The sequence below is a fragment of the Neophocaena asiaeorientalis genome, unplaced genomic scaffold (genome assembly GCF_003031525.2).
Source record: "Neophocaena asiaeorientalis asiaeorientalis breed wild unplaced genomic scaffold, Neophocaena_asiaeorientalis_V1.1 scaffold737, whole genome shotgun sequence".
Taxonomy (NCBI): domain Eukaryota; kingdom Metazoa; phylum Chordata; class Mammalia; order Artiodactyla; family Phocoenidae; genus Neophocaena; species Neophocaena asiaeorientalis.
In genome coordinates, this window is record NW_020175012.1 from 752,929 (window position 1) to 765,630 (window position 12,702).

Sequence of the window (12,702 nt, forward strand, 5' to 3'; positions counted from 1 at the left end):
ACAAAGTGAGAGAGTGGCATGGACATATATACACTACCAAACGTAAAATAGATAGCTAGTGGGAAGCAGTCGCATAGCACAGGGAGATCAGCTCGGCGCTTTATGACCAGCTAGAAGGGTGGGATAGGGAGGGTGGGAGAGAGGGAGACACAAGAGGGAAGAGATATGGGGACATATGTATATATATAACTGATTCTCTTTGTTGTAAAGCACAAACTGACACACCATTGTAAAGCAATTATACTTCAATAAAAATGTTAGAAATAAATGAATAAATAAATAAATCAGGAGTTCCCTGAGGGACCCAACCCTCCATCTTTTGTACCTCCACAAATTCCTCTACACAGTCAGGTCATGCAAACAGACTTGCCCAAGAGGCAACTCAAGCTGAGCTTTGATGGGAAAAGAGTTGTGGTCTTAAGATTACAGACCACATCCAGCCTACAGATAATCCTAAATAGGGCTGCGCTGTCAGTACTCTTTTGAGGACATAATGAAGAGGTGACGCCAACGTTGGATTGTGGATTGGGGGAGGGGTTGGATGCAAAAGCCCTTGAAAGACCCCTTTCAATTCTGAGAGCTATGAGTCTCAGAATAAACACCCTCAAACTTCCCTTAATCTTCTTTGTGTCCCCACACCTAACATAGTATGAATGACCCCCAAAATTTATACAATAAAGGTTTTCTTCTGAATGTCCTTACCTGCCTGTTGAAATCTAAGCCGTTTCGATCATTTCCTGGAAGAGATTAAAAAAAAAAAAAGAAAACATTAATAGCTAGCAGGATTGGAAGAGACTGAAAGTTAGTGGAAAATAGGATGTTGGGATGGGCTTATCTTTATTTTGAAGAAGAACAAAATGCCTGCCCTGTGGCCAGAATCTTCTTGCTTATCCTGTTTCCTGGAAAAGTCTTTGGAAAATCTCCTTCAGGAAGGTAGGTAACCAGGGAAAGGAGAGACTGACTTGTCCAAGGTCACATAGAGTCTAACTGAGATTAGAACTTGCCACACCAGATTGCTTCTGCCAGATGCCCTCAGACAGAAGCTGTGATACATGCTGTAATGGAAAAGCAAGGAATGGCCGGCCACAAATCCTAAAGGAATTGCCTGAAGGCAGGAAGGCCTCCCGCTATCCCAGCCCTCCAGCATTGATGACACCTAAATCATGTCAGATAGATGAGTGTCACCCCTGTTTCCACCCACCCCCAACTTTCATTCTTGGTTTTATTCATCTTTTTCCCTTTATAATAAATGTTGGGTTGAAAAAGTAAATGTGTGCTTAATAGAGAAAACTTTTTGGTACAGAAAAAGTAAAAAGTAGCAGAAAAATCCACCTGCAGAGAGGCAGCTGCAATTAATATTTTTGTATATTTTGTGGTCTTTTTTATGCTTGTTTTTCCTCATTAATATATATCGCTCTGTATAGAGTTTTTTTTTTTTTTTACTCAATTTTTTTTTTTTTTTTGGGAACGTGGGCCTCTCACTGTTGTGATTTTTTTTTTTTAACGTGGGCCTCTCACTGTTGTGGCCTCTCCCGTTGCGGAGCACAGGCTCCGGACGCGCAGGCTCAGCGGCCATGGCTCACGGGCCCAGCCGCTCCGCGGCATGTGGGATCCTCCCGGACCGGGGCACGAACCCGTGTCCCCTGCATCGGCAGGGGGACTCTCAACCACTGCGTCACCAGCGAAGCCCTGTATGGACTTTTTACCCTGCATTTTCCAGTGAGCGTCATAATCTTTCTCCTACACTATTAAGGAACGTCATAAATCTTTCTCCTATGTTTGCAAAGATCATTTTTAATGGCTCCATAATATTCCATTTATGGAGATACCAAATCTGCTTAAACATATACCTGTTATTAGGGAAATTGCTTCCATTCTTTGCTGTAATTAAATTTCCTATTCATACAGCTCTTCAGGGCAGGAGCTGACAAGCAACCTTCCTTTGTGCCCCATGGATTATTGGCTCTATAATGGCAAGAAAATGATATTACATACCACCCAGAGCCTAGCACTAGGCTTAGTGTATAATAGGAGCTCAAGTTATATTGGTTGAATGAATGAATAGATGAACATGTGAATGACTTCAGAACTTTCAATCAGAAAATTCTTCTGCTTTCCATCGGTTCTTCAATAGCTGAGGAATGAAGTCCAAATTTCTTAGTATAACATATAAGTCCCTGTATGACCTGGTTTCTGCCTACCTTCCCTGCTTTGTCTGCTGCCTCTCATGATCTCACCTCCCTCCCTCCCATGTACCCTGTGCTCCAGACTCACGGAAAGCTCGCTCATGCCCAAACGCGCCACACCTCTCCCGTTTCCACACCTCCATGCACTGTTCCCTTCCACAGAGTCGGTCCCCCTTCTCTCTGGTCCTTCAGGCTTGTCTACCAGCCGCATGGCACATGTCATGTAACTCTTTATTTGTCTGCATGCTTCTCTCTCCCTCTAGTCTATGAATTCCTTGAAAACTAGGAGGATGACATTCATTTTTCTCCTCGATGGCCACCACAGTTCCTAACATGGGGCAGAGGCTCAAGAAACACCTGACAGATGAGTGAACGGGGTCCAGGAGAATCCTCTGGAGCTTTAACCTAAGCCCCCTTCCCTCTACTCTGTTCTAAACAACGGGTAAGTGAAGCCCTTGCCTGTATGATTGGTTGTGAAGCATCTCCGAGAGCAGCTGGGCCAGCAAGATGACAGCAGAAGTTGAGGGCTACAGGATTCCGAGAAAGAGGAAATTAGTGGGACGGGAAGTCATCTTTGAATAGCAGCCTGATTTTGAGACTAAATAGATAATCTGTGAGGGGAGTTAAGATGGGAAGGGCCCACAGACTGAAAATTTTGTGTGTGTGTGTGTATGTGTGTGTGTGTGTGTGTGTGTGTGTGTAGACTTAAAGATAAAATTGCTTTTATATTAAAAATTATTTCATGACATTGTAAAGGTGGCCTAGTAAGGAGTGATTTTAAAATTTGACCAAAAAGCAAATTCATTCATTCCACAAGTATTTGCTAAATACACTCTCTAAACCAGGCACTGTTCTAGGCACTGGAAATATAATACTGGAAAAGACAGACAGAAGTCCTTGACCACACGGAGCTTCTTTTCTAGTTGAAGAGACATGAAAGGAATAAGAAAACAAATATATAATTTCATTTAGAGAGAGTTACTATGGAGAGCAATAATACATGGTCAGGGGAAGAGTGTGTCAGAGGCTGTCCATAAGCAGGGTGGTCTGGGGAAGATCACTCCAGACAGGGGGATCGGGACCTGAGGGAGGCAAGAACAGGCTTGCCTGCTGAGGAACAGTGACGAGGCCAGCAAGGCTGCAGACATGTGGATGGGTGTGACCAGGGGAAAGATGCCGTGGGTCTGGCAGGCGGGCTGTGCGGAAGACTTCAGCTTTCATGCCAAGGACGTTGGGAAGTGATCAGAGGGTTTTGAGCAGAGGAGTGACATGATTTGACTTAAGTGTTTACACCTGCGGTGCTCAGCTGTCGGGATGAGCAAGGAGGAAGGGAGAACAACCAGGAGGCTATCGCAGTGGGTCAGGTGAGAGGGGGCGGTGTGCAGGATAGAAGGGCACCCGTGCAGGTAGTGAGAAGGACCTGGATTTTGAACTGATAGCTGACAGGGCCAGCTGATGGCTGCAAGGAGTGGTGCAAGGGAAGGAGAGGCAGGTGATTCCTAGGGTTGGGCTTTCTCCATGGAGTGAGTGGTGGAGTCATTCCCCGAGATGGGGGTGACTCGGGGAGGAGCTGGCTGGTGGTATAAAATCAAAAGCTATGTTCTGGGACGTGTTAACTTTGAGATGCCGGTTAAAGATCCCAGGAGAGACAGGGAAAGGAGTTTGGACTCAGGATAGGTGTCAGGTCAGAAGTACAGGGTGGGTAGTTCTCAGCTTATCGGTGGTATTTAAAGCCATAGGACTTGATGAGTTTACAAAGGAACTGAGTCCAGAGGAAGGAGGATAAAAGGGTCAAGGTTGGGAATGATGGGGAAGGGCCAGCAAAGGAGATTAAGAAAGAGTGGGCACTCAGGTAGGAGGAAGACCAGGCAGGTATGGCGTCTGGAAGGCAAGAGAAGGTGTAATATCATTACCTCCAGAAGAGGTAATAACATACATGTGAATGAGACCTAGAAAGGGAGAGAAACCTTGAGGGCCAAAACAGTCTATCTTGGAGAGGTCATCGGGATTGTGAACAATTAAGAAAAGTCTTTACTTTCGATATCTGCGGATGCCGTCAGAATGTTGTTTGTGAGATCCACAAAACGCAAAAGATAAGCAAACAGCACGCAGAGATTAATTTTAAAACCCACCAGCCAACAAGAGAACAATTTCTCTTGTCCAGGAGTTTCTCCAGGGTCTTTCTCCAGAGGCCTCTCCCCTTGAGGACGCACCTGCTGCACTTGGAGCCTGACGATGGAGTCTCCCCTTCTCATCAAACTCATCCTGGCCTGCATCGGTATCATTATCTAGTCCTCCTGGAGTCCCAGGCTGACTGAATGGCTGGACTGGAGGGGCCCAGGCCAGCCAGGGCCTCCCAGGAGACAGACCCCTTTACTCTGGGACAGCAGAGAATGGCACTAGCTCAGCACTGGGAACTGAATAAAGGTTCAGTCCCCCAAAGTGACTTCACCTCCGATTCTGATTCCGCTGCTAAGCAGGTCAGAGTATTCTCAGGAGACATGGCTTCCCCCGGCTGGGGAGAAGGAGCTCAGAGCATCTGGGGGACTAGGTGGAGACACCATGACACAGTCTAAAACAGGCGTTAGTTCATTTCTGGTGACACTGTTGATTCTCTCTCCAGATCTGGCTGAGGGGAAACGGCCTCAGCCCTCATTTTACTGCTGCTTCTTCCTGCTTCTCTCCCATGTTCATGGACCTTGTTCCACCTGGAACCTCTCCCCACCCAGCCTCCAGGAAAGGCCTGGGAGGTGGTGCCTGGGAACTCTGGGACAAGATCAAGCTCACCGGGGTTCTGCTGCTGCCCTAATGCTCTCGGTTGAGAGGTGACCGACAAGGATTACCCAGGACCCAAGTTATTCATTTTTGAAACAGCGAGGAGGGCACCCCTCTTTCCTAGAGAAAGAAAGGGATGCAGTCACCACATTGTGGGAAATACTGGTCCACAATCACCAGAAACTTGTTTTCTACCCCTTTAAGCTGAGGTGTGTAGGAGTAGCAGGGCATACTTGAAACAGTCCTGGACTTGAAGTCTGAGAATTAGGGTTCAAGTCCTGGCTCCATCGCTCCCAAGCTGTGTGACCTTGGTCAAGACAGGAAGCTCCAGAGCCTCAGGCATCTTGATGGCAAAATAAGGTCATAGTTTCAATTCCACCCACTTCCCAGGAACACAGTAAAGCTCAGCTATATGCTGGGAAGCACTCTCCAGTTGCCGGCTGGGCTCCACACGTCCCGGGCCACTCCTCCGTCAGGCTAGCCTGCTCCTTTGTCAGGGACTTTGCACATACTGTTCCCTCTGACTAGAATGCCCTCTCTCCCTAGAAAATACACATTCATCCTCCAAGACCCAACTCAGATGTCACATCCTCCATGAAACTATCCAAAGCAAAATGAGGGATTTCCTCCTCTATGCTTCCGCCTCTCTTACTTATATCTCTTCCAGCACCTACCACATTTTTTAAATGTCAGTGTTTTGTGTGTCTGTTTCCCTCATGAAACTGGGAGCCCCTAGAGGCCAGGGTTATTACATCTTATTCATTTTTGTACCCCAAGAGCCTAAAACAGTGTTTAACACATAGTAGGAACTGAATGACTATGTGTTTAATTGATCCAAGTCACTAAGAAACTGCTACAGAAACGAATCTTCTATTCAGATCTAAGACATCATAGGTGCCACCAGCTGCAGAAACCTGATCATATTCTATTATTCAAGTTCTGGCTTTGAAAGATGGCAGCCACTTGCAGAAAAAAAACAAAGCAGGACAGACACACAGAGGGGCCGGAACGTTATTTTCAGCATTGGAAAGACACTGAAGTCCAACCTCAGAGGGGAGCACCTTGCGGTGGTCACACAGCCTCAGAGACCTTGATTTCGGACTAAAGCTTGGATTTTGCAACTCCCACACTCATACAATTTTCGCAATAAACCCACGGCACCCCAAGTCCAACACAGAGAAAACCAAGTATTAGACTGTAATCAACAGGTCAGGCAAATAAGCAGTATTGATGCCGGTCAAATCTGGAAGTGATTTAAGGCAGAGAGTGAGATTAATTCAGACAACTGGATGATGACATCAGGATTAGAAAATATTTTGGTCGATTCTAATAAGAGGCCAAAACCAACAACATAGAATGTAACAGGAATAAATCTAAGCCCTACATTTAGGTTAAAAAAGGTCAATTGTATACATAAAAGATAGAGGAGGCTGAAATTAGAAATGATTGAGGTGGTAAATTTTATGTTTAAATTTTACATTTTATGTTTAAATTTAATATTTATGTTTTTTACCATCAAAAAAAAAGGAGAAAAAAGTAAAGAGTTTTTTTAAACTTAGAGAATTATGTTTTGACAACTACTCTAACCCAGAAAGCTCATTTTCTACCTCATACTGGGTAAGCAACTAAAGTAGTCAAATTGCTCAAAAGTATGCCCTACCTTTAAGCCTATCTGCTACATATGATCTGGCAATCCTACTCTGGGTGTATATCCACAGGAAATGAAAACAGGGTATCAAAGAGGTAGCTTCACTCCTTTGTTCACTGCAGCATTATTCACTATAGCCAACCTAAGTGTTCATCAATGGATACATGGATAAAGAAAATGTTATATATATATAACTTGTTACATGGTTACATTCAGTCATGAGAAAGAAGGAAATCCTGCCGTTTGCGACAACATGGATTGACCTTGGGGGCATTAGCGTGGGGCATTACGCTAAGTGAAATAAACCAGACTGAGAAAGACAAATACTGCAAGGTATCACATATGTGGAATCCAAAAAATAAAAATAAAAAAGAGTCAAACTCATAGAAACAGAGAGTGGAAAAGTGGTTGCCAGATGCTGGAAGGGTTCCGAAATAGGGAGAAGTTGGTAAAAGGGTACAAACTTTCAGCTATAAGATGAATCAGGTCTGAAGATCTAATGTATAACATGGTGACTATAGTTGACAACACTGTACTGTATAATTAAAATTTGCTAAAATAGTGGAACTTAAATGTTCTCTCTCACACATATAAAGATAAATATACAGGTGATGGATGTGTTAATTAACTAGATGGTGGGAATCCTTTCACAATGTATACACGTATCAAATCACGTGATGTACATTGTAAAAATCTTACAATTTTATTTACCAGTTACACCTCAATAAAGCTTAAACAAAAGACTCTGGGCTACAATGTGAAACCTGATAAAGAGTTTTTTCAACAATACCAATAACCAACCTCAAACTAGAGCAATGGACTAACACAGCAGATAACATATGTGATTAAAAATTCAAGTGTGCAAAATTTAAGATACTTGACCATCAAAATATCTATACTCTGTATTTTACATTTTCAAAGAGGTTAAATCTCCTAAAGAAATATATCTCTCCCTCCCAAACAAAAACAAAAAAGTGATTCCCGTTTCTGTTTATTGGCAGACAGTATCTGGAAATAAACAAACTGCAGTTCCTTGTGGGGAGGGGAAGAGAGAGGAGGCTGGCGCTAGTGAAAAAGCGCATGTGAAAAAGAAACCCAAAAAGGGTTTCAGTTGACTGAAGCCAGTATTGGCCTGAGTGTACTGTACAGGTGTGGTGTAGCTGCTTAAAAAGCTAACGCTATCCTGTGCCTTAGCAGGCATGCAGACCGTTGCAGATCTCTGCTGAGAGCATCACGTCCAGTTCAGGGCAACATTCTTTAAAGGGACCCTGATGAACTGGGCTGCGCAACATGAGGACCAAGACGGTAAGGGGCTTAGATGTCACACCAAATGAGGAAAGGATATTTAGCCTGGAGAGGAGAACACTTACCCTTAGATGTCTTTTACGTTTTAGACACACATACTGCCATATTTAGGATTGAAATGTTGTAACGTCTATAATTTACAAGAAAATATTCCAGTGACAGGAATGGCAGAAATGTGATGGTTGTTGAGAGTAGGCAATGAGTATATGGGGCTCATCGTTTTCGTGTCTACCTTTGCGTGCGTTTGAAATAAAAAGTTAAAAATAAAATATTTCTCCCCAAAAAGGATGAAACCAACATGGCAAGATGTTAACAACTATTAAATCCAGGTGATGGGTATATCGCTGTTCGTTGAGCTGTCTCTTCTCTTTTCTATGTATCTGAAGTTTTTCAAAATAAAACATTTTTAAGTAATTCAATGAGGGAGCATTTGAAAGATCTACTTGGCATAGTGCCTGGCGCATAGTAAGTGCTTCAGTCAATGTCAGTGTACTCTTCCTTCCTCCCCGGATATTGGCATGGATGTGAAACCGGCTTAGTCCGCAGTTGCAAAGACCCAGCTCCACAAAGGTCATTGGTGGAGGCTCCTGGGAAGCAGGCTTCACCTCAGTATAAGGAAGAATTTTGTGAAACGCGGAATTGTCCAGCAGTGAAACCCACAGTTTCATATCAACAGGGCTCCCCATTGCTAGGAATGCTCAGGCAGAGGCTGCTTATTTCAGGGATGTTATAGAAGTGGTATTTGAATTGAGGGGCAATTTGATAATATCAAGAGGGGGATCTCGGGTGATCTCAGGGGACTGAAAATTCCTTCCATCTCTAAAGTCCTAGGATTCAATGCAGCGGATTGAAATGTACCAGGGCTTTTTCTTCCCTTCCCAGAAACTGGTCACTGTGTAGCATTTGCAGAGGGAGGCAAGGAAGGACCAAAGAACTCTCCCCACCGTTTCCCTCTGTCCTGTTTGTTCTGCCCACAACTAAAAGATATGAACACAGAGGGCAGAGATGGGGCAGAAAGGGCTCACAAAGGAAGCTTCAGAATCCTCTCTTTGGATGTCTTGGGGCAAATGGGTAAGAACTATGCCAAGCTGGAAGGGACACCAGCTAAGGTCTCTCCAAGCCTCTTTTGGTTCTCATGGTCTCCTGGGACTCTCTGGACCATGAAGCTTCTAGCAAGAAAGCCAGAGCGCAAACACCTTGGAACTATGGCTCACGGGGCTGGGAGGGACCTGAAGAGATGATCAGGGCGAGCGCTCTGCCTTTGGGAAAATGAAGCACTATTATTCACCCCCATTTTACAGTGAGAAAACTGAGTCTCAACAAGGTTAGGTGATAATATGTACGAAGTAACAGAGCTTTTAAAGTATGGGCATGTGTTGGGAATGATCCTCAGGGGAAGACAAAAACCCACGTCTCCAACCCCAATGTGGTACATCCTTCCCACGCTAGCGTTAACGCCACTGCTAGCATCTCTAAAACTCAGACAATGTCTGAGGACTCCATCCAAGCTCCAGCTAAATGGCCCAACTCCTGAATCTCCCTGGTCCCACACGGTACCCAGAACTGTTCATCTATACCAAAGAGCTCCAGACAAAGGAAGAGGCCGAGAATACAGTTCGAAGGATTTGGGTTAATTATGAAGACAACATCCCAGTTCATAGAAAATGGGATTTAGTGACCAAAAGAGGGTAAAAGGCACGTTGAATTGGTGGGGAGACCCGGGACTCTGGATAGAATTTCCTTAGGCCAGGATGGCCGTAATACCCAATGGAGTCCCCATGAGAAAGGCCAAGGATCAGTCTGTAGGAGGTGCGCAGGGGTCAAAGGCAGCTTCCACCTCTGCCTCTCCTTCCCTGGCATCTGGTGGGCACCAGGTCAGCAGTCCGAGCCACCTGGCAAGGACCCCTGTCTGACAGTAGACAGGAGGAGCCGGCGCCAGCCCTCTTGTTTCCCACCTCTGAGCCACAGCCTCACAGGCCCGCTGATTTGCATGCGTTGGCAGCGCTGGGATGTGAGTTTGCCTGGGGAGCAATTCTCTGGGTGAGGGAGGTGGAAGCACAGGAATCCTGTTCCAGCAGGATTTTCACTCCTGCCTGGCAAACATGCAGAGAGCATTCTGCAATATGGCTGAACCTCTCCCATTTCCGGGTTGCTTCTCTTCTCACCAGCTCCGCTCCCAGGTTAACCCAGCAAGACTTCCACTGTCATTTTATGACCACTTGGCAAATGTGCCGGCACTTCCTGGGATAGCAATGATCAAAGCAACCAGGACCTTGGAAGCACTGCTGGGCAGGCAGCCGCCAGAGCAAACCACGAGACTTCCCAGTGAGGTCATTCAAACCAGTCAAAACACTTTTCCCCAAGACCCCGCAGACACTATGCCTACCTTTTTTGTTACTTGAGATCCCTCCAAGGAACTGGGCACTGTTGCCTAATGGTCAGAGTTCTGTACAGAGAACACACTGTACACTGAGGTTGAGGGTTACCTCAAAGGCTGTTTTATGCTGGACCTTGGGCAAGTTGCTTGATCTCCATAGCTTCAATTTTCCTTACATGTTAAAACAAAAAATTCTGCCTATATTCCTGCCACCTTCTTCGTAGGAGCAAAGAAATGCCCAGGAGGAAACTGAGGCTGGCCCCTGAAGCCACCTGCAGAACAGGACACAGGATGTCCTTGATGGGCTGTGGGAAGAACACCGGCATAGGGGATGGGAGATCTGAGCTTCAGGTCTCCACCAGCTGAGTGTCCCCGGCTGTGGATAGCAGATGCAAAGATGCAGCGTGTGAGCCATGCCCAGGGCAGACATCACTAATGGACCACCTCACTTGCTTCCTTTTCCTAAACTCAGTGCATAGTGACGACCACCGATGATCAGAAACAGCTCTCCTGAAGAAACCCACTTGCTACCCCAGGACGGGATGATCTTACAGGGTCCCTCCACCTCTGACCGTCTGTGGCTTTGGGGATTTTCATGAGTTAAAGCTTCTTCCTCTCTAGAATGGCAGAGTAAACGCGACTGACCTCGGGGCTTCCTTGCAACCCGGCCTGTGTGAGCGTTCCAGTGAGTTTCTCCACCTGCACAGTCATGAGGCTGAACCCCGCAGCCTTGGTCTGCAGGCCCTTAACACAGATGTCAGGAGCGTGGGGCTGAGGAAGGCACTCACTGCCCACCTTTGCTAAAAGGGAAGCCCAGCCTCCTCCGACTTCCCTTTATTATCTGTCATCATTCTTTGATAAATGAAAGGCTCCTCACCGAGGTCTTCGAATTTTTTAGGAAATAAAATTCCTGTTTCTTCTCAGTCTGAGCTATAGATGGGACTCTCTGGGGCCCCCTGCATTGCCCCTGTACCTCCTGCTGGCCTCACACTGAGGCCCAAAGTGGGCAGCATGGTCAGAGGCTATGCTGAAGAGGCCAGGGACTCAGGCCCCCGCCTGGAATGGGGCCAAAGGGCCAGGTTCCCCAGCAAAGTCTCCACTCATAATCCGCTGACCCTAGAAAACAATAAAAATCCAACTTCAAAGGAAAAACTCTGTTAAAGAAACCCAGGGTTCCCATCACTCCTAAATAAGCACAGGTCAGAGAAGCACCTTGGCCGCTATTTTTCTATCAGAACTTTCTTGTGCTCGAGGGGACCACACAGACACTCCCAGTGCAGCACCCACCACTTACAGGTAGGGGATCCTCCCAGAGAGGATGAGGTAATACATGGCAAAGCAGGAACAAAGCCCGAGCTCCGATGCCCGGACTTGACCCTCCACCATAGCCCAGGGGTTCCCTAAAGGTCACCTCCAGACCAGCCCCTTCTCTACTCCTTGCCCATCCCTGAGAGGGGAAGAGGTTCAAAGAGGTTTAAGGTTGGTAAGAGACACTTTGCCACCCCCTTCCCGGGACTGAGTGAAGTGGGGGTGAGAAGGGTGGGTGGGGAGAGCAGGAATAGCTACCGAGAGGGGCGTGCAGCCGGGCGCTGGTCCTCACGTGGGCACGTCCTTTGTGCCGCTCAGAGGGGCACGTGTGTGGTAAGAAAGCTTACATGGGAGATGCTATCTCACATTTGTAGAACAACCCTCACTTCTGAGAGCTGCCACAGATACACTCTTGTTTCATTCCTGCCTCACAACTTGTTTTACAGATAAGGAAACTGAGTCTGGGCCATGGCACCTGAGTTGGAGGAAAGGAAGTTGGATCTCAGGGCTCTGGCTGCAGGGCTGGTGCGCTGGCCAACACGTATGGGTCTTGGGGCGTGCACTGGGTTTGTTCCTTTCTGTGCAGTGCACTTTCATATCCAGTCCTTATTAGAGTCTCGCCCGCCTGTGAGTTCTACAGGGCCGGGATTCCAGAACTCCTGTTTCACCAGTGAGTACACTGAGGTTCAGAGAGGGCGGGGCTGGTTAACGTCACACAGCCGTCTTCCGCATCCAGACACCATGCCATGCCCTTTCCCTCACGCAGGGTAACGTAGCTTCCTCTCCTTCTGGGGCCTGTGTTCCTAGGGCTGGAGGGGCCACTTCTGAGGGAAGGGTGATGGGGAGGGGGGAGACTTTGTCCAACAAAACAAGGAAACAAAAGCAAAAGACAGAGGACTGCCTCTAGGGTAAGGAAAGGGCTTTTAAAGAAACAGGGATCTCAACCCGTTGCTGTGACCTTGAGAAAGTCATTCCTCTTTTCTGACCCCACTCTCTTTCCCCATAAAATAGGAGAATGGGACTAGATCAGAGAATTTTCAAACATTTTGGCAGGAGAACACTATTTTCAAATAATAGGGATTAATTAATAGTTGACATTTATT

General features: G+C 46.4%; 1 protein-coding gene across 1 annotated transcript in view; it reads right to left on the minus strand.

The window, feature by feature from the left end:
* The window catches only part of POU2F3 (POU class 2 homeobox 3), an 83,726-nt gene that overhangs the window by 48,807 nt on the left and 22,217 nt on the right, over positions 1 to 12,702 (minus strand). Inside the window, exon 5 of the mRNA XM_024761908.1 lies at positions 703 to 737. Within this exon, the coding sequence (XP_024617676.1) occupies positions 703 to 737 (35 nt within the window). The remainder of the gene's footprint in view (positions 1 to 702; positions 738 to 12,702) is intronic.